Here is a 26,676-nt window from a genome sequence, read left to right on the forward strand (position 1 = left end):
ATTCCTCTCAATCTCTACTGCCAAGACTCTAGTCCATGCCCTAGTGGTTTCGCGACTAGATTATTGTAACCTCCTTCTAACAGGGCTTCCTCTTTCACACCTCCATCCTTTAATATCTGTTCAGTATTCAGCTGCCTGTATTGTCACATCCGCTCGCCGCTTTGACCATGTTTCTCCTCTTTTATCCTCCCTTCATTGGCTCCCCTTCCCCTTTCGCATCCGGTACAAGCTTTTGTTACTGACTTTCAAAGCCCTCCATGGGTTGGCCCCTCCTTACTTATCTGACCTTCTTTCTCCTTACATTCCTACTCGCACCCTCCACTCTGGTAGTCAGGGTCTCCTGTCACAATGTAGGACTACCACTGCCCCCTCCCGAATTCGTCCCTTCTCGCTTGCTGCCCCTTACTCCTGGAACCTTCTTCCCCCACATGCACACCTCATCTCTTCTCTGCCCAGTTTCAAAACTGAATTAAAGACTATATTGTTTAGAGAAGCATTCTCAGAGGTGAGCCCCTCTCCGACCCAGGAAGCCTCCTTCTAACCATCCATCAAGAAGCCAAGCCCTTCCTCCAGTCCATCTGCCTTGGTCCAGGCCTCGGAGGTGGAAAAGATCTGCTGGACCTGATCCTATTCCCCACCACCACTCCCTTCTCCTTTTGTGTCGTGTCTTTTAGATTGTAAGCCTGAGGGCAGGGAACCGTCTGACTAAAAAAAATTGATGTACAGCGCTGTGTAAACTTACAGCGCTTTATAAATAAGGTTAATAATAATAATAATAATAATAATAATAATAATAATAATATCCTATAGCCTCACCTTTGTGCAGCTCGTAAAAGAAGATCCACATAGAGAGAATGAATAATAAATGGGTGGATAATTTATTATGGCCTATTCCTGGCTGGAATAAATTACCTTCTTTCTTGTCAATATCCCTCCCTAACAACCTTCTGTTTTGCCAAAATAAACAAATAGCACCTGTCTACAGTGCTGCAGCTTTTCTAGAGGGATAGTGGTTTCAAAAGGTTCTTAACAGCATTAGAATATAAAGCCGTTAACAACCTGCATGAAAACACTAAAGTTTAGGTGCCAAGTTTGAAACATCTGAATTAATGCTGAAATGTCAACATTACAACATGTGGCCACACACTTTTAACGTTACTAGCCTGGAAAGGTTTTGATACTTGGAGTAAAATACAGTAACAATGAGGTGCTTTGTAATTGCTTGCATACAATTACATTAAGAGTGGCAACTTGTACCTCTCAATATGATTTTGGATTGCAGCTCTCACAACGGAGGAATCATCATCACTACCTTGATAGGATTAACCGTTTAGCAACAACTGATTACAAATTGCAGAGGTATTGTGATAATACCAATATTGTGCTAGGAGCACTTCTGAATGTTTGCTGAACTGGAGCCAAATCAAAAACCTCTCTTGTTCTGCATACTTTCAGGATGATCTATATTTAATCACAGAAAGGTCAACTGTCCAACAACTCTAAATATCATCTTTTAAAAAAGCTATACACACAAAATTAACAGAATGATAGTTGGAAGCTGAACAGGACTATGTCTAAACTTTTTGTTGTCTGTTATCAAGTGACATGAAAGGGTAATGTGCCTTCTGATGGAAAATATATAAAGTTAGTTGCCACTGTGTCTTTGTTGGACATACTTATTTCTATACCCCTAACACTAATTTGGCAAAAAGCCCCTATACTGCAACCCTGCCACTGGCAAAGATTTATCATCTGCTTATCTTGTCTGAAAATTTAATATTTACGTCATCATAAGACTGGTTGGGACTTTGCATCAGGCTGTGAAAGAAAGTCAGATGTGGGTGATCACTAGTCCAGTGACTTGAATCTGAAAGGGTTGCTATGCCAAGTAGTTTTTGTGGATTTTTATTCTGATGGCTTGATGACCGGGGGAAACTACTGTCCTGGCTCATTAATCTGAGGTAAGGTTCATTTCATATCAGGAAATTTATTTGGGAATTTTATAAAGAGATGGAACAAAAGACCTTTCCAGCTAATCTACCCTTATTAGCAAACAGATTCTTTTAAAAAACAAACTATAATTTCACCCATTTCTGTAAAGAAAAGATAAGATTAAAACCCTGTTCAAAACAGCAGCTGGAAAAATCGGAATAAAAGGCATGTTCATATACTGAAAACAATTATTAAACCTTATGTCTTCTCTTGAAAGCTCTCCTGCTGCCTGAACAGAATAAAAGGACTAAATTAAGCAGAAACATTTGTTTTGGGTTTTTTTTAAAGGGAGAACTACATTTCTATCTCTTTTAACAATTTCATTGTTACAATATAGTTATGACAAATACAAGACACTGGTTACAGACAACACATAAAACTCCACTACCCGGATTTTTAAATAATGATTTTAATTTATGTAAATGTTAGATTTAAATTACATTTGAAAATATTAATGAAGACACAGATAACTCTCAACTATTTCTGTTTTTGAAACAAGGATAAACAAGTTAAAATTTATCAACATTGTAATCATTATGCTGTTGATATTATAGAAAGATAGGCTTTACCGGCTTGGGCAGCAGAGTAAATACGTATTTTTGGAAAGTCATGAAAGGAGCATTGTTGAAATCAGGAGGTGTGCACATATTTACTGCAGTGTCATTGGCACTAAACATCATTTCGTAAGAGGAAGTCTCAAATGAAATCAAGGCAAAAAAAAAATCTAGTTTTTTAGATTTCATTCCTGTATTTTAACACACAATTCTAAATTCTATAGGAAGACATGGGAAGACTGGTAGCCACCTAAAGGTCTAAGAAATTTTACTTGAGGAAGGAAGAAAGTCAGTTCTTCTCTCTGTTCCTTTCACTTACCTTACTTCCCCCATCTTTCATTTTCCCATCTGTCATGACAACCTTTGCTACAGACACCATCAAATCTCCTTCTCCTCTTCAAACTCTGTAATGCCACAGGACACTGTGTGGAAAATGCAAGAGGGGCACAACCAATACTTGTGTCATTTACAGTAGATGGAAGCAGCTTTACTACTTTAATATTAGTGGAACAATAAATCCTGCCCAGATTTTAACCTGAATTTTAAAATGGCTGTCCAAAGTGCTGAATTTCTTTGGGAGACTGGGTTTGGTACACTGCACTGCTTCTTCAAAGTCTGGCCTAGAATATGGAGTAGATTTGCTCTTTCACTGACAATGAAGTCACCAGCTATCTCAGGAGCCCTTTCACACTACCCAGTTATAGCATTATGGTCCCACTTAAGCTGCTATGACTGCCTCCTATGGAATCCTATAGTTTGTAGTTTGATCAGAGCCACTACAGGAAATCTGTGGCTGAAAAATCTAAATTACTCTGCCCAAACTGCAGGGCTGGCCCTGGTTAATACTTGGACAGGAGACCAATAAATACTAGGTCGCAAGGGCTATATTTCAGAGAAAAGGACTGGCAAAACCTTGCCTAAGAAAACCCTATGGAATCCATGGGTCATCATAAGTTAAGTTAACTTGAAGGCTTTTTGCAGGATGTAACTAGGGCAGTTCCATCCTGTGGAACTGCAGTGTACTATAACTGCATACTGTGAAAGAGCCCCATGTAATCTCTTGCCTCAAACCCACCTCCTCTTTATTAGAAAGGAAAAGAGCAAGGATCCTGTATTCCTTTTTAAGAATGGGACAAAATTTACATCCACAGACCAGACTTTTCCCATTTTGCTGCACTCCATTGCATGAATAGAAGGGCTACTCAGCATCCAGGATGTTGTTAACTTGATTTCATCTTCATCAAGCATGATCCCAAGTTTACAACTTTCTTCAAGAAAGGCAAAATGAATACCACAATAATCTGATCCAGAAAACCTGATGCAGTACATTTTTGTGCACAGTAAGGCAGAATGCATCAAAAACCTTTTGAGAGCAGGTTTACTGTGTGGGAACCCTGGTTTGCCATGGATGAGTAGCAGGCTGATGTGTATGACTTGATTCTTCCCACTTGCAGGAGGAACAGTGAAACATCTCCGGATTTTCACATGCTACATAATCCCAGGTGCAGCAGGTGCCCTGGCCAACAGACCAGAGACAGGGAAAGTCAATCTTTATCTATCCTCACATACAAGGAGGAATACTTCACATAGTTTTCATACTGTTGCATGGTGTTCACATTTTGCAAACTATTCCAGGGAATTATTTTGATGCAGATTTCTGTGCAAATGAATTGCCCTAAAAATCTTGGTGAAGTGTGCAGAATCTTGCTGCTGTTCTGTGCTTCCTGGTGGAGTTTCGTGATTGCCATGAAATCCTTTTTTTGGCCAAGAAATGAACAAAGATGATGGTTATTTTCATCCTTGCCAGATACAGAATCCATGGTTGTTTGTGGATTTCATCTCTCATTTGTTGAAAGACAAAGCTGTCTAACTTGGGCACAGGGACTCCCAGCTGGATACTGTGTTAGTGAGCAGTTGAGGGAAAGTGGGTGTGGAGTGAGGTAACTGTGGTCTACAAAGACCACCTCAATCTGATCAGAGTACCTATCAGGGAGCTGAGCCACACTGAGTCTATATATCTGAGCCTGAAAACCAGGAATAAACTAGGGATTCTGTTAATATACCAACCAACCCGCTGCCTATCAGATTCCCTGGCCAAACTCATTCAATTGGTTGTACTCAGTACACAGCTTGGACCTAAGTGGGTTTGCATGTGTCAAGGAGTCAAGGGAGAACAGAGTGGCTGTCTGTACTCATCCAAGACTAAATTGAGATTGCCCCCAAACAGGCATATTAATAGCAAGAAATGGGTCCTGAGACAGTTTCCCAGGAGTTTAAGAGGATTATTCCAGGAGGAAGAATGGCCACGGTTTGGAGAAATGGCTGGGTAATCAACCTAGATGTTTCACACAAAAGGGTGTCATCTGCAGAGGGAAGCGCCCGTCGATTCCCAACCTTTTGGTAAGTGCCTGGTGCACTGCCCTCTATCACATACATGTGTGAAAGGATTATGTAGATTCCACCCTCAAAAGACCTATCCTGTCTACATGTGCTAGTCCTCCCAGGCCATGCCTGCTGGATCTTCGTATTTGGCAGGCTATTGTCCTTTTATATTTTACACCACATTGGCTTTTATATTTTACACCATATTGAATGGCTCTATTTGTAGGGAAGGATGGATACACATTTTTTTTCAAATGCCTGCCTCCTATCAAGTTACATTTTAGACAATATTAGAGTGCCCTAGATAGTCCAGACTAATGGCCATGTAGTTTTCTCAAAATCCCTGGGCTTGCTTCCTTATTCAGTTGTAGAGCAAGCAATGGGTTTTCTTCATCAACAGGTCTTAAACACTTCTTGTAATGGGCAGTCACCATGCATGTTACACATATATCTCTAGGAGTTCTGTTTTCCTGACAAATATTAACAGACATATCTGTTGGATTAGGCTTGTTTGCTTAGCAGAGTAAGCAGTGGTGCACCACTGAGTGTGATTTTCTGGTGGCCCCTTTGTAAGGAAGGACAAAGGACTGTCTCTATGTTTTCTTTCTTTTTCAAATGCTTGCGCAAGGTAGATTCCACACTGTGTGCTCATGGCTCCTTTTGTTGAACATATGCCTGTAATATTTCATTAAAGAGTAGTTTGCCTTATGAGTGGGTGGTAAAGACATTTACTTAAGTCTTTTGTCCCGTACTCTGTTTCTACAAGCATGATTTCCTAGTTTTATTGGCTTTAGTAACAGATGTAGTTTCAATAACTAATGCCCTCAGAACAAGCACAATAATGATTTTGCTGGCAAGGCTTGGTTTTTTAAGAGTTACACTTCCCTTCATCGGTCACTCCAGGGGTGAAGAAGATAGCTTGCTTCTCAGTGAAAGACATCCTACAACACAAAGAAAGACCAGGTTCTAAGAAAGTCAGACTGAGGATACAGCAGCCAATGATCCTTCACTTTAACACAGAAGGTAGGTAGATAAAACTATTTAGAATCTTGTTCTATATCTCCCTCTTAATGTATTAAATGAAAGCATCAAACTAGTAATAGTGCAGTGGTTTAAGTTTTAGAAGGGCTTTGCGAGATCTACTGAGCAATGAAATTGGGCTGCCAGATCTCCAGGAACTGGCTGAGGTCTTTAGCGATTGCTATGCTATTCTGGGTCTCCAGGTGTAGAAGCAAATCTCAGGGTGAGCAGCATTGGGGAAGGAAAAACTTGATTTTTGTGTGTGGTTGCTTTTAAGCCTGGACACCAATTCATTCTCAGCTGGCATCAGAGTGCTCTGGCTCAATGCAAAGCTTTTTGTATGTGTGCTACATTTGTTTTAATTCAGAAGGAAGGTGAATAGACTGGAGAAAGAGATAGTGGATGTATGCACTTCCTCTTGAAGCAGTGAGCCATTTAGCGCAAGGAAGGGAGTAGAATACTGGCATTGCAATTCACAAGTATTCTCGTAGAAGCCAAGTTAGCAGCAATCAGGGCAAAAACTTCCCCAGGACTGGCCAGGAGCCTTCCACAAGGCACAGCAGCAGTCTGAGGCCTGGAGTAATTCCCCAGGCATTGTTTAATGTAGGTAAGGCCATGAGGAATGCGGGTCCTTGAGGAAATGATGGCACATAATCCAGCTAATGAGTGCATTTTACTACCTGCCTGGATACCAAAAATACTTTGGTATTTATTTCCTGGCTGTCGGTTGCCATATTAACTGGATAGCTGTGTTTTATCCAAATGTGGTGGCTGTTTACACAAATTTTGCTCGGGCTTGTTTCCATGAGCAGCTACCCAGAATTTGTTGCCCTCACTGTCAACCCTTTCCTATTCCATCTCTGTGATTTCACAAGGATCGACACCCAAATGAAATCACAAGGGACCTACTTCCTGGTTTCAGGTTTTGGCCCTGCAATCTCAGGGAAAGGGAGGCTGATGATTTGGCAACCATATTTGAAATTAATAAAGTACCCCCTGAGAGAATTACTCTTTCTTAGCCCAATCTGCCCCAGTGTTGTTGTGAGTATAAAAATTGGAGCAAGAGCCACCTTGAAATCACTGGAAGATAGATAGGATGTCAATGTAACTAACAAATACATAGATAACAAAACATGGCCAGCAAAGCCACTTTAAATTTACAGATATATGACATATAAATTTAATAAATACATAAAATAAAGATTCCCAGGAAGTCAAGATTCACTGTAATACTACATAATAGACGAGATCCTACATCAGTTAGACCAAGTGTGATGCTCCACTGTCTAGTTCCATGTCCTCATCCCAACCCTGGGAGTGCATTATCCCTTTCCTTTCCCTCAGAACAAAGACCACCTGCTTCTCCCTTCACCAAATTGCCTTCTCGCCTCCCCACCAGTAAGAAGCCTCTTCAGGGGTTTGACAGTTGTTGAGGAGAGGATTCAAACAGGGTGCAAAGTGCAATATAATAACTCCCTGTGTCCCATCCTAAAAGAGAAATGTGAGCATAAACCACTAAAAGAATTCTGCCTATCATCTTCAAGAAGAAGAAGAAGAGGAAGAGACAGAAACCTGTTTGAGACAGATGGAAATAAGCTATCTCCTCAAGCTGCAATTCCATGATTCCTTATTGGGAAGTGAGTCTTATTAAATTCAGTAGGGTTGGCTGTTACATGTATGGAGGTCCCAAGCTATTTGGATTTATAAAATAAAGCTAATATCTTGTGTGGAGGAAAATAGGATCTGAAGTCCATTGAGATGGTGATGCATGTAGATTGCACACTCCTGGGAACATGATTCCAACACCCTCTCCCTATTCAGTAACTGTCTTTGCTGAATATTTTTGACAGCATCCGGCATGAAACTGGCCAACTGCCTCACCATCCTTTATGCCACTTGCAGAGCAGCTGAAGACATTTCATCCTCTGTTTAACCTTTTAAGCCTGCCAAATTAGAAACAAATGAATAAAATATACTTATACTGAATGCTCCTAGATTTTAGGGGGAAAGGGGGAGGAAGAGATGTGTTTTAAAAAACTTGCCAACCATCATTTGTCTAGGCCTGAGAAAAGAGCTCTTTTAAACATTTCTGAGTTTTGGCAGAATGATGAACCACAGATGTACCATGGAAAATTCAGGATTAACATAAACATAATATGAGTGGGATATGCTGAGGCTAGAATGCTTTTCTAAACTTAGTAAAAGAAGCTACCGATGCTAAATCATTTGCTAAATATTGTTCAGCTAATGTACAAGTAGAACTGCAACTGAATGTTGCAGGGCACAGTAATACTATTTAAGAGTCCAAGCAACCACTCTCAACTCCCTGGTCACTTACTCCCCCTCATTCAGCTATTTTTGGGTTCCCTTCCTAATTCCCTCACCTAAATATGTTTTTATCTACTTTTAATACTGCTTTCTTGAGCATGGGTGCTTCTGATTTTGCTGCATAAGGATCCAATGTTATCCCTCTAATCAGCAGACCAGGGTGAAGATGGTGTGGTAGAACTGCTGATTCCGAATGTCCTAGCCAGCATATGTCAGTGGTGAAGAATGATGGAAGTTCCAGTTCAGCAACATTGGAAGGGGTCATATGATTCCCACCCTGAAGCAGAGTCTACATACTGTGTTTAGCATTAAACAGAAAGGGAGGGAAAGGAAGGAATTTAGACTGACTGGTCTATTTTAGCATGAGTTTTATGGATTTCACTCATCTTTCTCAGTTACACAGATTGAGCTAATATTGAGGCACTCAGTATATAGGAGTTACATGGTTGTCAGAGTGGGACCAGAGTGTAATAGTACAGCAAACTGAGACCTTAGCTGCAAACTTTCATATTTATTATTGTAGTTTTCTCCCAAATGAGACTCAAAGCAGCTTACATATGCAGTAAATCAGAACAGCTCCAGAGCAATATGGAGCACAAAAGTTAGAAAAGCATTAAATCATAGATCCAGTTAAAACATTACTTTTAAGACATTAGGAATTACATGAATTAAAACACTGAAAATACACGTTACATGCCAAAACAGCTCACCTAATTTCATATCACTCAATCCTGGTCTGTTAAGCTGGAAAGCCTGTTTAAGCAAGGTCTTGACTGCCGGTGAAAAGACAGCAGAGAGTAGGTAGATCAAACACACCCTGAAAGGAGTTCCAAAGTCTAGGAGCAGCCACCAAGAAGGCTCTCTCTCTTGTGTTCTTACCGTTGTAACCAAAACTCTATGTAGGGGAATTTTTAATTAGCTCAAATCGAGAGGGGGCCAACTATAAGGACCCAGCGAATCGTTTCCTGTTTGTATACTAAGGGACCGTGGATCTAAGAAATGTTGCAGAGGCAAACTTCTCCAATTAAAGTATTTCTTTATTTAAAAGGGGGAAACACTCACTAATTCACTATACACACTCAGTCATTCAAGGCTCAGGAATTCAGGGGTTACCATGGAAGAGGCTCGAGGCAGTACTGCAGGTGATACTTACTATAGACAAGCCTTGTTTCCGGGGGTCCAACTGAGTAGAAGAGAGTGAGACACAGCCGTTCTGAGAGCATAGGTTGAATGGAAGTTCTGGAGCTAAACTAGAGACCACAGTGATTTAGAATCCCCATGAAATCTAGACTAGCACATGGAGGGGAGATTTCCAGGAGTTTTTAAGGGTGAAAACTAGTCTGGGGTAAATGTGTTTGATGGTCTGGACAAAGGTGTTGATTGTTTGGGTGACACAATCTGGTCTGGCAACAATCAAAGGAAATGGGGAAGCAGCAAAATTGATAGCCGGCTCATCAGGTGAGAGATCTTAGACAATCACCACACATTCTTCTGATTATTGGAGGTGATGATAGTCCCATTAGCGACTCCCAAACTACCTGTTGGGGAAGTCCAAGGGTTCAAGAAGTCTCATGAGGCTCACCTCAGTGCCTACATGTCCTGCCACTTTGGGGATAATGGCGGACAGCCTGGCAGGGTCCATTTGAGGTCATGAGGAATACCACACACACCAAAATTTTAGAAAAACGCACCATGGCTAACACCATTCAAGTCTGGGAGGGTGGTGGAATGGCAATAGAGACCTCTTCCAAAGAGATCAACCAGGAATTCAATAAGATCATCTGCCTTGACAAAAGGAAACTCCCCAAGATCCAATAGAAATCCATGCAGATTCATAATCTTCTTGGGGCAGACAATTTAACTACCGTAGAGGTTCTGAATCCCAGTAAGTCTAACCCAAGTGATCTGTCTATGACAATAGAACTATAAGAAATCTCCTCCACCAGGAGATCACCGTCCTCCCACCCAACACAGATAGGGTGTGTCTTGCAACACAGGTGGCACCAGATATTACACAGGACACACCCATGGTCAACATGGGGGACATAAAGTACTAACAGAGTAGCCACAGCATGAATGTTGAAATCTCCCAGCACAACAAGCCGGTGTGAATCCAACTCCACTGTCAAGACTAACAGTCACCTCAGGAAGGAAGAAGGGTTATATAAGATAATTCAGGTCTGTTAAACTGGTAGTAATCTTCAAGTATGAAAGCTATTAATCTTCTTATCCAGAGTTAGGACCTTGAAGGCATTAACTTCTTCAGGGGGAACTCTTTTATTGCATGGATCTCTGAATCCAATGTGAAGTCGAAGGCTTTCATGGCCGGCATCCATAGTTTTTTGTGGGTTTTTCAGGCTATGTGGCCATGTTATAGAAGAGTTTCTTCCTGACATTTCACCAGCATCTGTGGCTCTGAAGATGCCAGCCACATGGGCATGGACAGGGGTAGCGTGTCCCTGTTAGTGCTCTTGGACATTTCGGCGGCTTTCGATACCATTGACCATGGTATCCTTCTGGAGCGCCTGAGAGAGTTAGGAATCGGGGCACTGCACTCCAGTGGTTCAGCTCCTACCTCTCGGGAAGGTTCCAGATGGTGCAGCTGGGGGATGTGTGCTCCGATAAGAGGGCCCTTACATCTGGTGTCCCTCAAGGAGCCATTCTGTCCCCCATGCTTTTTAACATCTACATGAAACCACTGGGAGAGATCATCCGGAGACATGGGGCGCGGGGTTATCAGTACGCTGATGACACCCAAATAATCTTCTCTATGTCTCTGACTGATTCAGTGACCAGGGATGGCATCTCTCCTCTCATTGCCTGTCTGGAGTCGGTAATGGGCTGGATGAGGGAAAACAGACTCAGTTTGAATCCAGAGAAAACGGAAGTGCTAGTGATAGGTTCGCCAGGACCGGGGATGGTGGTGTTTCCACCTGTCCTGAACGGGATCACGCTTCCCGTGAAAGACTCTGTTCGCAGTCTGGGGGTGCTCCTTGACTCGTCGCTCCACCTTACACCACAGGTGGATGCGACGGTCAGGAGCACATTATCAGCTTCGGTTGATACGCCAGCTGCGTCCCTACCTGGGCCGGGAGGACCTTGAAACGGTAGCACATGCTCTGGTAACCTCTCGTTTGGATTTCTGCAATGCACTCTACATGGGGCAACCCTTGTACCATACTCGGAAGCTGCAATTGGTGCAGAATATGGCGGCAAGACTGGTCACTGGTACTTCCAGGACCAGTCATATAACACCGGTCCTTAAAGACCTCCATTGGCTGCCTATTCGCTTCCGGGCGCAATACAAGGTGTTGGTTATTACCTATAAAACCCTAAATGGCTTGGGCCCAGGATACTTGGAGGACCGCCTCTCTCCATACAATCCGCCTCGCACACTCAGGTCAGCCAGGAAGCAATTGTTAAGGGTTCCAGAAGCTAGATATACTACCACCACCCAGAGGGCCTTTTCTACCTCGGCCCCCAAGCTCTGGAACTCGCTCCCCGGCGAGCTCCGCTTGGCCGCCTCGCTGGACCAATTCAAGAAGGGGTTGAAGACATACTTGTTCCAGCAGGCATACCCCTGACCCCTGAAGTACTCCCCCCCTCCCCTCTCAACAGCATTGGAAGCTGGCTTGAGATTTTTTTATTTTTTGGGATGAAAATGTAACTGTGTTTTATCCTGTTTTTACTGTTGGTTTTTATTGTATTGTGGATGTTTTTAAACCTTGTTGTTAAACCGCCTTGATCTTTGGAAAGGCGGTATATAAATAAATTATTATTATTATTATTATTATGGCTACATAGCCCGAAAAACCCACAAAAAACATCTCTGAATCACTCTATTTGGAAATACATGGGATTATTTACACACTTTTATAAAACAAACCTCACCGTTTGTCATAGTGTTTAGAACCAGAAAAAAAGAGAAACAAGTACCAATGTACATAAATTATATGCTATAAGTATTAATCACACACAGAGAAAGATATATAATTCTAAAGCATGGGTTTAAAGAGAGATAACAGATAGCAAACTCGTACAAAACTGGTTCCTCACCAGGAAAAAATGAAGGGAGGTGGACTGGTAATCCACATCAACGTGCTCTATATCTCTTCACCACAGATTTGGGACCACTGCCAATTCCCTCCTTCTAGCTTTCAAATGGTACATCTCACACCTCCAAAATCAAAATAGTTCTGGAGTAGAATGTGAAGTGATGTTGATGGGAAATTAAGAAAGTTATCTAACACTTTTACAGATTTAGTTCATTAATAGTTTTAAGGGAAAACAAGTAATCAAGGAACAGCCTCATTCTCCTTGCTCCCCATAATTGAATTTTGTTTGGCTAGTCACTGTTTTTAGAACTTGGGTGTCAGGGAAACAAGAGTGTTAGGGGAATGTGCCAAATAGGATAGGCTGCAGTGGGAGGAGGAGGGAGTCCTTGAAAATTCTCATCTTCTGTGCATGGAGCTCCATTCATGTAAAATGCCTCCCAAATGGGCATGGATCCCATTTTTCATGCCCTGTTTGAATAAACATTGCATGCCATTGGAAATCTAAGGAGAATTTAAAACAAAAACCCTAAGAGTTAATTTCCAGAAACTCCTAATATACTAAGGTGCCAGATAGCCTTAAGTTGTGTAACACAGATCCCAACAGCAACAGTCAGGATGCTGAGCAATGCTCTCCCAGCATAGCCATTTGCAACTTGAAGAACCAGATCAGAACAGTGCCCCTCAAACCACCCACCAGAACCATCACACAATGGAGCCTCTCCAATACATCCCACGAGGCAGCCCAGAAAGATATCATGGCTGACAAAATCAAATGGTCTGCTCCTCTTGTCTGTTTCCCAGCGTACATCATCTATCAAGGTAACCAGAGCTCTTTCTGTTCCAAAACTAAGTGTGAAGTCAGATTGAAATGAATCTAGAAAATCCATTCAAGAATTGCTGGAGCTGAGATACCATTATTTGCATTTTACCTTCTGTCTATGGCTGTATTTCATAGCTATTGTGATTTGGCTTTACATGGCAGCATCTGATTCTAAATCAGACTGAAGGTATTGCTTCCTAATCACATTCTGATATGTTGATAATAAAAAGAAAATAAAAAGAAAGTAGTGGACTGTACTGGCAGATAATTTAAACAGTGTTCTTGTTCATAATTTGTGAAGCAGGCTGTGCACTTGGGGCAGAGGTACATGGTATCTCAACCCTAAATAAGTCATATCTACTTGAGTATAAGTCAACCTCATGTATCAATTAATGTATCAATTAATGTTTTGCTTTTTTTTTTTGGCCAGGTCCTTCCCTTCTGCTTCATGACAAAACTCCGTCATCTTTGGTTTTGCTATAAAAAAAGAACTGCACTCACAATAAACATCAGCCAGGACCTGATATGTGCTTTCATGAATCTGAATCTTTAGGAAGGATGCAGTTTTGCTGTGAATCCATCAATGGTTCCTGCATAAAGAGCAGCTGGTCAATTAGCATTCGAATTTCTATGTATGTCTTCATGTTATGTGTGATCCTGGGTACTGTAGCTGGCAATTTGACAGTTATAATCTCAATAGCACATTTCAGGCAGCTTCACACACCTACCAATTTCCTTATTCTCTCTATGGCCACTGCTGACTTCCTCCTGGGATTTCTCATCATGCCTTACAGCATGGTAAGGTCAGTTGAGAACTGTTGGTACTTTGGAGAGTTCTTCTGCAAAATCCACACAAGTGTTGACATCATGCTGAGCACATCTTCCATCTTCCATCTCTCCTTTATCTCTATTGATCGCTACTATGCTGTATGCAATCCACTTCAATATAAAGCAAAGATCAACACTTGTGTCATACTAATCATGATCTTCATAAGTTGGATGTTACCTGCCATGTTTGGCTTTGGACTGATCTTTTTGCAGCTGAACTTGATAGGAGCCAAAGAAACATTCTATAAACTCATCTATTGTGTGGGAGGCTGCTTCGTCTTCTTCAATGAAACCTCTGGGGTGATTGCCTCCATGGTTTCTTTTTATATTCCTGGACTTGTCATGTTATCCATTTATGGGAAGATATATGCTATAGCCAAAAGACAGGCAAGATCCATTAAGGTTGCTGTGAGCCAAGCACAGATAAGATTTGAAATGAGGCATCTTATTTCCCATAGCAGAGAAAGAAAAGCTGCAAAGACCTTAGGCATTGTAGTTGGGGTTTTCCTCATCTGCTGGTTCCCCTTCTTCTTCTGTACAGCCACAGATCCCTTTATGAATTATACAACACCACCCATTGTCATTGATGCCATGGTTTGGCTAGGTTACATGAATTCTACATTTAACCCAATTGTTTATGCATATTTTTATTTGTGGTTTCGAAAGGCCTTGAAGATGATTTTACTGGGGAAAGTTTTTCAGCAGGACTCATCCAGAGTTAAATTATTTCTGGAGTGAAACACTGCAAACTAAGACTTGCTTCAACTGATGGTGAAAGTGAAATATCAGCTGTGATGATACAGCTCTAGAACCATCTGAGAGAGCATAAAGCTTTGTTCATTGGGATTTTGGAGTTCTCATTCAGTAAACAAAACCTGTCTTGCTCTGTATAAATCTTAAATCAACCTGTATAGACACCCAAAGTGACCAGGATGTGTCATTTACCATGTGACAATTCAATATATTTGTTGATAAAACAATGTGTGTCTAGCTAGTTGTCACCTCTGCTAGTTTTTGTTAATGGGATAGGCACCATCCGGTTCTTCATGCATCATGGCCTTCACTTCAGCCAGGGAAATGTATTGATCTTTTAATATGTTTCAGTTCCTCTGTAACAGACTTGTTTTTATGTTCTGTTTATGTTCAAGAACACAAGGTAATGCTAACATAACATCTGAAGGTGCACTTAATTCAGAAATAGTTCCTTCCTGTGGTGTTTGATTTGACAAAGTTTGCAGTTTCCAAAGGAGTGTTCTGTTTTGAAAATATGTAACCCCTTAAGGAAAATAAAGTTTTTATAAAGTCCTGTATTATTTACCATCATTAAGACCTAATCAGCTCTATTCTGTAGTTGTCCCTCATTATGATTAAGACATATAACACAGATGTATTAATAAGGTCTCTTGGCTTCTGTTTAAAGCCCCAACAGTATAGTAAATTAGAAGCTATAATAATGAGAAAACTGGCTTGGGCCTTCAGCTGGTCCCACTAAGGGTGAAAGTTAACCTTTGAGAATGTAAACAAACATCCTTTTAAAGCATTATTTGCCATATTAGGCTTTCTGTCATTTGCTATCCATACATCTAATTGCTCATTTCATTGAACAGCCTCGACAGGCCAGCTGCCTTCTCTTTTTGTTTTTCAAATAGATCCTCATATGCTCAACTCTCCTGAGAACATAAAAGTTGTATAGATGGCTAGTAAGAAAAAATGGCCTTGGTAAATTTCTGGTAGTGAACTAGGCAACTAAAGATGGAATTGTGGCTGACCATAGTCATCCTCTCAGATCCCCAATGATAGCCTTCTCTTTCTGGCATTACTCTACTGTTCTTTCTATGGTTGTCTTATTGATTTTTTTTCTTCTATGTAGCTTTCTCTTCTTCTTTGTGAACCATTATTTCAGGACCAAACTAGATCAGGTGATGTTAGGCACGTCAATGGTAACTAGGGACAGCTGCAAGTTTTGTTTCAGTTCATTTTTATACAAATTTATCTTCACAAGAACCTTTAAAAATCTTCACATGAGCCTTTAAAAATTTGAATGTGGAAAAACCAGAGTTAACAGCTTCATCCACCAAGGGCTTGGATGACCAACTCTTAAAATTCTGGGTTTGAATCTGTGCATATTCAACCAGGCTAGTGCTGGATTACAACTCTCTCTACATAAGCTGGCAGTTACAGGTACAACCAAGTCATACTAGGTACACATGTACCTATTGAATTTAGCTGCTGAAAATGAGGAGAATTTGCAAATTTCTTCATATTTGAGGTAGAAGCTTGAAGTTTTTAAAAAAACAATGGAATGCAGGAAAAACCAAAACTTGCAGCTTTTCCCTTCTCAATGCCCAATCATATCAATTGGAGAAACATAATACTGGACTTGGGGTACCATGATTTTTGTCAGAACTGAAGCATACGGGATGTGAGGGTTAACACTTGGTTGTTCCATAGCAACTGTTGAAATAAAAACAAGCCACATCTTTATTGGTTATAGCTAAAAATAGGCTTGGCACTCTCATAGATCTGGATCCAGACACTATCTGATTCACTTGCTAGTTCATCAATTGGCTCACCTGCCAGACATCTATCCAGAATGACAGATACTGAATTTTTCCATGGGTGGATGTCACTGCAGAGTTCCCTGCCATCTGGGAGAGGCACAAGGTCAAGCACCCCTGAGCTGTATGTAGCCTTTGCTGCCCACAGTACCAAAAAACCAATATGATTTGAGGCTGTATCAATAATATAGTATCTAGACTGAGGGACGTAACAGTACTACTTTATTACACTTGGGTCAGAACTCACCTGCAATTCTGTGTCCAGTTCTGGGCACCACAATTCAAGAAGGACACAGCCAAGCTGGAGCATATCCAGAGGAGGGCAGCCAAAATGGTGAAAGTTCTGGAAACCATCCCTTATAAGGTGAGACTTAGGGAGTTGGGTATGTTTAGCCTGGGGAAGAGAATGTTTAGAGGTTGTGTGATAGCCATGTTTAAATATGTAAAAAGATGTTATTTTTGCTGCTCCATAGACATGGAGAACTGGATTCATGAAAAGAGATTTCACCTAAATATTAGGAAGAACTTCCTGACTGTCTGTTCAACAGTGGAATATGCTGCCTCAGAGTGTGGTGGAGTCTTCTCCTTTGGAGGTTTTTAAACAGTGGCTGGATGGTCATCTGCCAGGAGTGCTTTGATTGTGTATGGCAGGGAGTTAGATTGAAAGGCCCTACTGGTCTCTTCCAACTCTACAATTCTATGATTTTATAAGTGGAACCACCCCATCCCACTTCTCATGAATATGCAGGACCTGTCTTCTTTCCTGTACATCCAGATCCTATGACAAAGCACTACACAAGTGGTGACAAAATACAAGAAAAGAAACTGACTGCAAACAATGATTGTGAAAAACAGAAGGAAGGAGGGAGACTGGGCATGAAGATATGAGAAAGGCTGAAACATTGGGAAGCTGGCTTAAATAGATCAGTTATCTGGAGTGAAATCTGTGGCCTGCCTCATCTGGTATTTCCCACCGGCCAATGGTCTCATTTGCTTGATTTCCTGATCCTTCCCAAAGACAATGCAAGCTGCACAGGCCTCTGGGAAGGAGAAGCAAGCAAGCTGTGCTGTCTAAAATGGTGTCTGCTGGTCCATGCAACTACAATCTGCAAGAGCATCCATGGTAAATTGTAAAGCAACATTTCTTTCTCTGTCATTAATCTAACAAAAATTGTCTTTATTTATTTATTTATTTATTGCATTTATATGCCATCTTGCTCCCAGTGATGGAACCAACATTGTTGGATTCTAGTGTTGGATCCTGTCATTCAGGAAGCAGTTGACTGATGTCCCCATCCTCTCCAATGAGCCTTCTCTGTTGGAACACACAAAAGTGAGGTCATTGTCACAATTCCCCCTTGTGTCAGAGACCGTTCATGAAAGGGGAGGTTGGAAGGTCAGCTGCTTCCTGAGTGACAGGGGAACAGACCCCCATTGATCACAGCAGCTGCTTCCTAGTTAGTGCTGACTGGGATACTTTCACAGCCCCTACATGAATACCACACAGTTATAAATGCGTAACTGCAGTTTCACAACTTTCCAACAGGATTCCAGCTAATAACAGCACCTATTAACTCTAAAAAGAGAAAGAAAACTCTCACTAGTTTTCTTTCCCTTCTTCAGTTATATTGCGGGTGCTATCTCAGTTTCATTAAAATACAGGCAGCCTTCAGACATGATAATACATGATGGTTTATCAACTATGAGGTGATTGTCATCCCCCATACATTTATCCAATTTCTTTTTAAAACCATTCAAATTGCCTTCAATAACTACATCTTCTGGCAGTGGGTTTCAGTTTAATTCTGTGCTGTGTCAAGAAATAATGCTAAGTCAAGCTAGCATTCCCTTTTTGGACAGATTTTAAGACAGGAATGGCATTTTTAATGGACCACCAATTACAGAAGATATCTACCATATCTACTTGAGTATAAGTCAACCTCACGCATCAACTGAGGGCAAGTTTGGAGACCAAAATTATGGATTTTGATATGACCCATGGATAAGTTGAGGGTAAAACTTAGGGACATGTTTTAACATTAGATCTAAAGGACAAAAAAAAAGGGGGGGGGTGGGAGGAAACAATGGAAAAAACTTACAAAATTCCTGCAGGCATAACTATTTGTGCTCACCCTAAAGATTGGATGGATGAGCAGGGAATTATGGTAAATGGTGGCTGTGCAATGTGTAGGTAAACTGACCAGGCACAAGTGGGTCTAAGAAAATATGCACATGCCAAAAAGGATGTAAAGACAAAGCAAATAAAATGATAACTATGGTGTGTTAGCAGTGATTATTGCCTGTTTGAATTTAACCCAGAAAACCTGACAAACATACACAAATGAATTATTCAAATCTTTCAAAGCTTGATTCCTCATTGCTGGAATTCCCTTCCCTGAGTAAAGTGATGAAAGGTGAGAGCTCAATATGCCCTGGGAGAACCTGAAAGAAGTTCCCCCCCTTTACTCTCTTGACATTCCTTTGAGGGAAAGCATCAAAGAGCTGCCCCTGTTCCATTTTACCACCAGGCATTCAAAAGGGCCAGAGGTGGTGCTGTGGCAGAGAGAAGAGAGGGGTTGGTGCTTCTTTTTTAACGTTCTCCCAGAATGCGCTAAGCTAAGCTCTAGCCTTTTGCCACTTTAATCAGAGAAGGGGTGGTTATTTTTTTGATAACAGTTAAGGTACAGTATTTATATACTGACCCAAGGATATGTTGACCCAGGTCTTTTTGGGTTGCTGGGCCATAAGGCTAACATCTGGATATACAAAATAGTTTCCTAGGGCTATATCAATGGCTAAATATATCATTCTGCAAAACTAGAAATCAAAAGCCATTCCTAATATTAATGCTTGGATCCAAGGCTTCCTGACATTTGCCACTCGTGTACGAATTTGCAATGAAACATCAAATTTCTAATAATTTGGTATAGTTTCTTCAATTAAATATGAAAAGCACCAATCAATTACTTATATTTTTGTTTCTTCTCCTGAATCCTCGATCTATTCCTTTGTACAAAGGGACCATAAAGAATGTATCTGTATTAATTTCATATCCATATGGATAAACTCACAGATCTGCACTATTCCTGGAGGCACCCACTGTAGCTCATCTATAGGCAACAGGAGAAGATTTACGTCTCTATATGAGGTTGCCAAAAGGGAGGCTTTGTTATTATGCTTGTTATTTTTTTTAAATATGCATTAAACCTTTAAAAAGAAACACACCCCAGCCAGTCAAGCCACTTCACAAAAAATATACAGGTGTCTAAATACAAAAGCCACTATGGTGTAACATGTGATTTGCTCTCAGTCTTTGAGCACATTCCATGAATAACAGCTGAAATGTGCTCAAATCCAAGTCAATACATTCCTGCCAGTGTTAAAAAGTTGTGGAATGAATCCAGTCTCACCAAGATCTTAACAGGCTGGCAGAAAAGAAAAAGATGATTGGATGTGTATCTAAGAGGTGTGCATGGGTGTCCCACTAAATGTAATGGGCAGTGTTCATGAGCACCCAATTTGGAATGGAAAGGAATGAAAGGACTGAACTGCACCACTTAGTGAGGATGATGGCAATGAACTGTATCCATTTTATCCAGCTCAAATAATACATTAAGTGATTTCTCTGATTCTTTCTGTTTTTAAACCTAAAGTATAGAGAGACTTGGCTTGTTCAAGGAAAAAGCTAGGCAACAGAAGTTGTTTAATTCTTCTCTTCTTGACTTTTCTTTTTATTTTCAGTAGAGCCTTTAGAAGCATAAATTTGGGGCTCGACAGACCACCACGAAAGGGCAGGCTGGAGATGCACATTTTTACCCTTGAGGTACGCTGCAGCAGCCAAACCGTGCAGCGTCCTTCCACACCAAAAAGAACCCACTAAAAGCCATTAACGCATAGTCGCACATTGATGATGTAAGCACGGCACCATGATGTGTGGACGCGGTGCCACACTTACATCATCATGGCAGCCCCTGTGTGGATGGGAAGCCGCCATGATGGTGCCACCGCTGTGCACTACAGCTTGGGAGCATGCGGATACTCTGCACTCCTGAGCCCTAATTTTGGCCCCATGCTACCGCAAACTGGCAGTCTGTACTGGGCCTTTATTTCATATCCAAAATGACAAGACTAAATATTCAATTAGGATTCACAGGAGTTTCCCTCCCTTAGCTACAAAATCTCTTTTTTTTTGGGGGGGGGGGGTTAAACAGAATATCTAACATTTGAAGGGAAGTTTAAGTTATCCTGCATTCTATGGTCCAATTCTTGGTTATTCCTCCCCTAAAATGAATATTTTCTTTAAATAACCATGTTCATATCTTATATGCAGATAACTGAAAGTCGTATAATCTAAACTGACATGAAAGAGCATCAAGTTCTCTATAATATATTTAACATGATCATACAATAAATCAATTTTTAATTTTAAAATCATGTTACAACCTAAAAACTTCACCTTTTATTTGGTCATAAATTCTGCCACCTGCTGTCCTACACTGTAGATAGCAAAAGATAGCAAGAGTGATTTCACAAGGACACAGTCTCTCCCAGAACTTTGCCTTTTTCTCTCCCTGCTCCCTCCTTCCTTTCTACACAAACTGAAATTTGTGTTGTGCTTGAAATTATCTTGGGACCTGACTGCTGTCTCTTAAAAGCACAGCATAATTATAATAACCCAGTTTATTTGAGAAGAGGGGAGCAGCAAGGATTGGATATTCTTGATGCCTTATTCATACACCAATATGTAAATGGATATCTGAAAATAACTTTTATCAGGTAGGAGAAGTAAGAAGGTTGGAAGTAGTACAATGTATGTTCTTGGGCTTTAGAGCAAAATTCCTTCAAATATTTTCAGTGAACCTTTCCAAAATAAGATTTGATAGCATATCAAATATAAGAGTACAATCACCTGGAACATGTCTTGCTCAGGTTCCAATTTGTTTAAAATGAGTCTCTAAGAGGAAAAGATAATAGTGGCTTATAATTATATTGATTTAATAGTTCTCTTTTATCTCACAAGATAAAGGACTGTGACATGAAAACTGTGGTAGTAAAAGCTGGTAGGAATAGAAACCCTCATTTTTCAGTGCACATAGCCATCTGTGACTATGGTGTCTAAATGTTGCTGACTTCCAGCTGCTTCACTTAATCTAACAGAAGGATGTTAATGAGCAAGTGGCTGAATTTAGTTCAAATTTAGCTTATCCCTTGCCTTTTAAATGTTGGAGCTAATATCTCAGTAGGTGATTCAGAATGAATTCAGCTTGTGTTGCCATGAGAAATAGAGTTTGAAAAAATCTGAAGAAGCTGGAGGTTATCATGCAACTGATTCTTCCTGTACCCTGCACAGGTTGTGTGAATTTGTCCTCCACGTGGATGAAGGCTGATTATAGGATGAATGTGCTATTTGTGTTGACCGCTAACACATTAAGACATTTGCAAAGCTGTTGAAATCAAATGTCATAAAAGTTGTTCAAAGAGCATGTATGATCCTAGCACTGACCTAAATCCAATCTCAAGTGTAGTAGACCCACAGAATCAATCAGAACTTGATAAATCAACACATATATAAATTCCAGTGATTTATTAGGTCTACTGTAATTTGGATTTAGGCCATCTTTCTGAAGACGCTCCCTCCCCCCAATGCACTGGATGCGTATGATATTAGGGGGCATATCACCCCAAAATGGCAGGGTGAGGTTTCTACTCAGACCGTAGGTTTCTTATGATGTGAAGCTGGAGTATACAGTCTTCTAAGTTTCATTTAATAAGTAACCCTTTCCCCCCTCTGAACAGTTGTCAGTGGCTTGTCTCCAAAGGGGGCTTTGCTTTTATGTAATTTCCACTGCCACAGATCAGGGCATATTAATTTTTATCTGCCTCTCCAGCACACTTGATCCCACTGTCTCCCCCACAAATTTGCTGCTGAAGACTGGGAGCCTTCTGAAACAGAATGAGGCACAGTTTAAGCAGGCTTCAGTTTAAAAGGGTCTTCTGATTTTTACAAGTGGAAGTATTTCCTTATGGAGCAAAGCTACTGTTAGATACAGTCCGCTTAAAATGCAATATTAAAATAATTTTGAAACTATATATAATGATATTATTATATAAAGTATAATGATATAAAGGTTTCATTTTATATAGGTATAAGCTGGTGTCCTGATCAGAATCATCTAAATCACGGCATTTGCTTCTCTCCCACCTAGATGTAAGTTATCTGATTTATGAAATCTCTCTCTCTCTCTCTCTCTCTCTCTCTTTATATATATATACACACATCTAGTTCATATATGAAAGAAAAAGTTAAGAGTTTTTTGTTTCTGTTATGGACTCTTAACACTGGTCCTGCTTGATTCTTGGCATCATATGTAACATCTCTTCTATACTCTTATGTTCCTGGAAGTTATTCATAGAATCACAAAATTATAGAGTTGGAAGAGAGAACCACAATGGCTATTTAGTACAATCTCCTGCCATGCAGGAACTCACAATCAAAGCACCCCCATCCAGCCTTCGTTTAAAAACCTCCAAATAAGGAGACTCCACCACACTCCAAGGGAGTGTGGTCCACTGTCCAACAGCTCTTACTGTTAGGAGGTTCTTCATAATGCTGAGATGGAATCTCTTTTCTTGTAGTTTGAATGCATTACTCCGCATCCTGTTCTCCAAAGCAGCAAAAAAATAAGCTTGCTACAGCCTCAGTAAGACACTCCTTCAAATACTTATACAGGCCTGTCATATCACCTCTGGACCTTCTTTTCATCAGGCTGACCATGCCCAGCTACCTAAGTCTCTCCTCATAAGGCATGGTTTCCATATTGCTATTTGTGAAATATAACACAGTCTACAGGTTAGCTATACAGCCTGATCTGAAAATTAGTTTAAGTGGCTTAATCAAGAGAACTAAGCCCATTACATTTAATGGATTTAAGAGTCAATCCCATCAGCTGCTACATCAGTAAAGAGGAGGTCAAGACTGGATGAAATCAAGGCAAATTTTCCATGGCAAAAACATCTGGTTTTGGAACACTGTTTCAAGCAATCCCAGGAAAAAGTCTCACTGCTACTGGCACTTAAAAAGACCAGAAAGAATGTGAAGTCGAAGGCTTTATTCTAGAACATGGCCACACAGTTTGAAAATCCACAAAAAATCAGAAAGAATATTAAGGAAAAAGAAATAGAGTAGGTGTATAATATTTGACTAGTAGCAGATTGGTACTCCAAAAATATTTCCTTCTATAAAAGGGAATCAGTTCCGGATATTACTTTTGTATCATTTAATCACTTTTGTATGCTTTTAATTGTACTGTTCTTTTAATATTTTGTGCCACTCTCAGTCCCAGATTTGGGGAAAGAGTAGGATACAAATAAAAATAATAAACAACAATAATAATAATCCTGGAATCATGCATAACCTTTAAACAGATTTCTTGAAATACTGTTTTATCACTTACTGTGAAATAAGTATAACTGAGAACATCAGTCATGTTAGCTTCTGCAACTAAGACTAACTGTTCTTATTTTCAGTTTAAGAACTATGGGTTTTCTCAACTCTTCTGAAGATGTCATTGATTGTTCCGAATTTGGAAATGGATCCTGTCCTGAGAACCTTAAGCCAGCAAGTGTCCGAGGAGCCATGTATATATCAATAAGTGGAATGATCATTGTCACAGTCTTTGGGAATTTGGCAATCATACTTTCAATCTCCTACTTCAGACAGCTGCACTCCCCAGCTAATTTCCTCATCCTTTCCATGGCAGTAACTGATTTTATGCTTGACTTTTTCATTATGCCCTATAGCATGGTTAGATCTGTGGAGAACTGCTGGTATTTTGGGATGACCTTCTGCAAAATCCACTACAGCTTTGACCTGATGCTCTGCTTGGTTTCTGTTTTCCACCTTTGCTGCATTGCTGTTGATCGTTTCTATGCCATTTGCTATCCTCTTCATTACTCTGGCAAAATTACTATCCCTGTGATTAGGCAATTGATTGTCATTTGTTGGTCAGTACCAGCTTCTTTTGCTTTTGGTGTGGTTTTCTCTGAAGTGTATGCTTCTGGCATCAAAGGTTATGAGATCTCAGTTGTGTGCTCTAGTTCTTGTCCAATCATTTTTAACAAACTATGGGGAACTGTTCTGTTTTTGTTTGGTTTCTTCATTCCTGGCTCTGTGATGATTGGGATTTATACAAAAATATTTGACGTATCCAAAAAAACATTTAAGGATCATGAGAAACAAGCCTGAAGGTTCAGGTGATGAAAAACATAACCACATGTCCAGACGTAAAGACAGGAAAGCTGCCAAAACCCTGTGTATTGTGATGGGAGTTTTCCTGTTTTGTTGGTGCCCCTGCTTTGTCACAATTTTAATTGACCCTTTTCTTGATTTTTCAACACCTGCTGTCTTGTTTGATGCTTTAAATTGGTTTGGCTATTTCAATTCCACCTGCAACCCATTAATATATGGGTTTTTTTACCCATGGTTTCAGAAAGCACTCAGATACATTCTCTCAGGAAAGATATTTCAATCACATTTCTATACAGCTAATCTGTTCCCTGAAAATCAATAAACAACTTTATCAAGCCAAGACTTTTCATGTTTTTTCTGGCATAAAAATAACATTCTCAATATGATATCTATGGACCCCTCATAGTGAGGTATTTATGTTTGGACACTTCTCCAGAGAGCAATCTGGGCTCCATTTTTGTAGCTGGTACTGCTTGTCAAAGGGCAAACAAGCCTGTAATATTTTGGTGGGCAGCCAGGATGACAAAAGGTACAAATACATAGCTGCTAAAAGTGTGCAGTGATTGTCTGCTCACCTGAAGTGTCTGGACCTCTTGCGCTGCTACTGCCCATCGTGTCATAGGACATGCAGGCAGCAAAGTCATCCCTCTGTGTCTTTCCTGTCTTTATTTCCAGCAAAAAATCCATCCACAGAATAATTTGCTTCTGTTGTTCTCAGAGAACTCTAAATTAAAACAGATTCCTTGAGGAGGTGGAAAAGGATGGTGAAGTGAAACCTTGTCTCATCTTGGGCCATTCTAATTGCCCTCAACACATTAACAGTAGTTATCTTTCTCATCTTCGCCCTTTAATTTCCATCTAGCATTCAGCGGCACGCATCATTACATCCGCTCGCTGCTTTGACCATGTTTCTCCTTTATTATCATCCCTTCACTGGTTCCCCTTTCCCTTCCATATTCAGCATAAGCTTCTGTTGTTAACTTTTAAAGCCCTGTATGGGCTGGCCCCTCTTTGTTTATCTGAACTTCTTTCTCTTTACATCCCCACTCATATCCTCTGTTCTAGTAGTCAAGGTCTGCTGTCCCAGCCTAGAATCTCCACTGCCCCATCCCAGATTCGTCCCTTTTCACTTGCTGCCCCTCACTCCTGGAACCTTCTTCCGCCACGAACACAGGTCATCACTTCATTGAAGACTTTCAAATATGGGTTGAAGACCACCCTGTTCAGGGAAGCGTTCCCAGGGACTGTGTGAATATTTATCTGATATTTGATTAGATATGTTGATGTTTTAATTTTTGCCTGTTTTTAACTAATTTTATATTACTACCTACTGTTTATATGTATTTTGTAGATTGTATGCCACATTTTTATTTATTGATTATTTGTATGTACAGCACTGTGTACATTTACAGCGCTATAGAAATAAACTATGACCCAGTACAGACCGCAGAAAAGGGGCGGTTCGCAGCCTTTTTCCCTGGTACTGTTTGCGCAGCCGTTTGGTGGCTGTGCAAACGAGGCACACACCCAGAAGGAGCTCTGCTTCGGAGCTCCTTCTTGCGCCGCAATCAGGCCACTGTAAGCTTTGAGATGCAGAGCGTGTGTGACCTCATAATGGCAGCCCCCGTGCACACAGGGTGCCGCCATTATTGCATATAGCACGTATTAGGGTTAGAGAGCATGTACATGGTGTGCGCTCTCTAACCCTAATACCGGTGCTGGTACACCACTTGGTGGTTTGTACCGTGCCTATAATAATAAATAATAATAGTTTCCAGAAATGTGGTCATGTTAGTTGGTTGCAGCAAAAAACAAAACCATATGGCATCTTAAAGACCAACAAATTTAATTTGGCATATCGTTTTGCAGACTGCAAACCGCTTCTTCAGAT

The 26,676-nt window shown here is 40.5% G+C and overlaps 2 protein-coding genes across 3 annotated transcripts; both read left to right on the forward strand.

The window, feature by feature from the left end:
- Positions 1–691: 691 nt before the first annotated feature.
- LOC121931590 (trace amine-associated receptor 1-like) lies at positions 692–15,283 on the forward strand. Of its 2 annotated transcripts, XM_042469552.1 has the most exons (3): positions 692–1,961; positions 5,832–5,951; positions 13,582–15,283. In XM_042469552.1, the coding sequence occupies exon 3, from the start codon at positions 13,677–13,679 to the stop codon at positions 14,715–14,717; it is 1,041 nt and encodes a 346-aa protein (XP_042325486.1). In that variant the 5' UTR covers positions 692–1,961; positions 5,832–5,951; positions 13,582–13,676; the 3' UTR covers positions 14,718–15,283. The 2 variants fall into 2 exon arrangements, with proteins under 2 accessions (XP_042325486.1, XP_042325567.1); XM_042469633.1 differs by lacking the exon at positions 5,832–5,951.
- A 2,198-nt stretch (positions 15,284–17,481) lies between these two features.
- On the forward strand, positions 17,482–25,107 carry TAAR2 (trace amine associated receptor 2). The gene is given in 4 exon segments (XM_042445974.1): positions 17,482–17,660; positions 22,682–22,745; positions 24,065–24,746; positions 24,748–25,107. Coding segments are annotated over 2 exon segments (1,032 nt in total). The 5' UTR covers positions 17,482–17,660; positions 22,682–22,745; positions 24,065–24,074.
- Positions 25,108–26,676: the final 1,569 nt, after the last annotated feature.

Source organism: Sceloporus undulatus, chromosome 1, assembly GCF_019175285.1.
Source record: "Sceloporus undulatus isolate JIND9_A2432 ecotype Alabama chromosome 1, SceUnd_v1.1, whole genome shotgun sequence".
NCBI lineage: Eukaryota > Metazoa > Chordata > Lepidosauria > Squamata > Phrynosomatidae > Sceloporus > Sceloporus undulatus.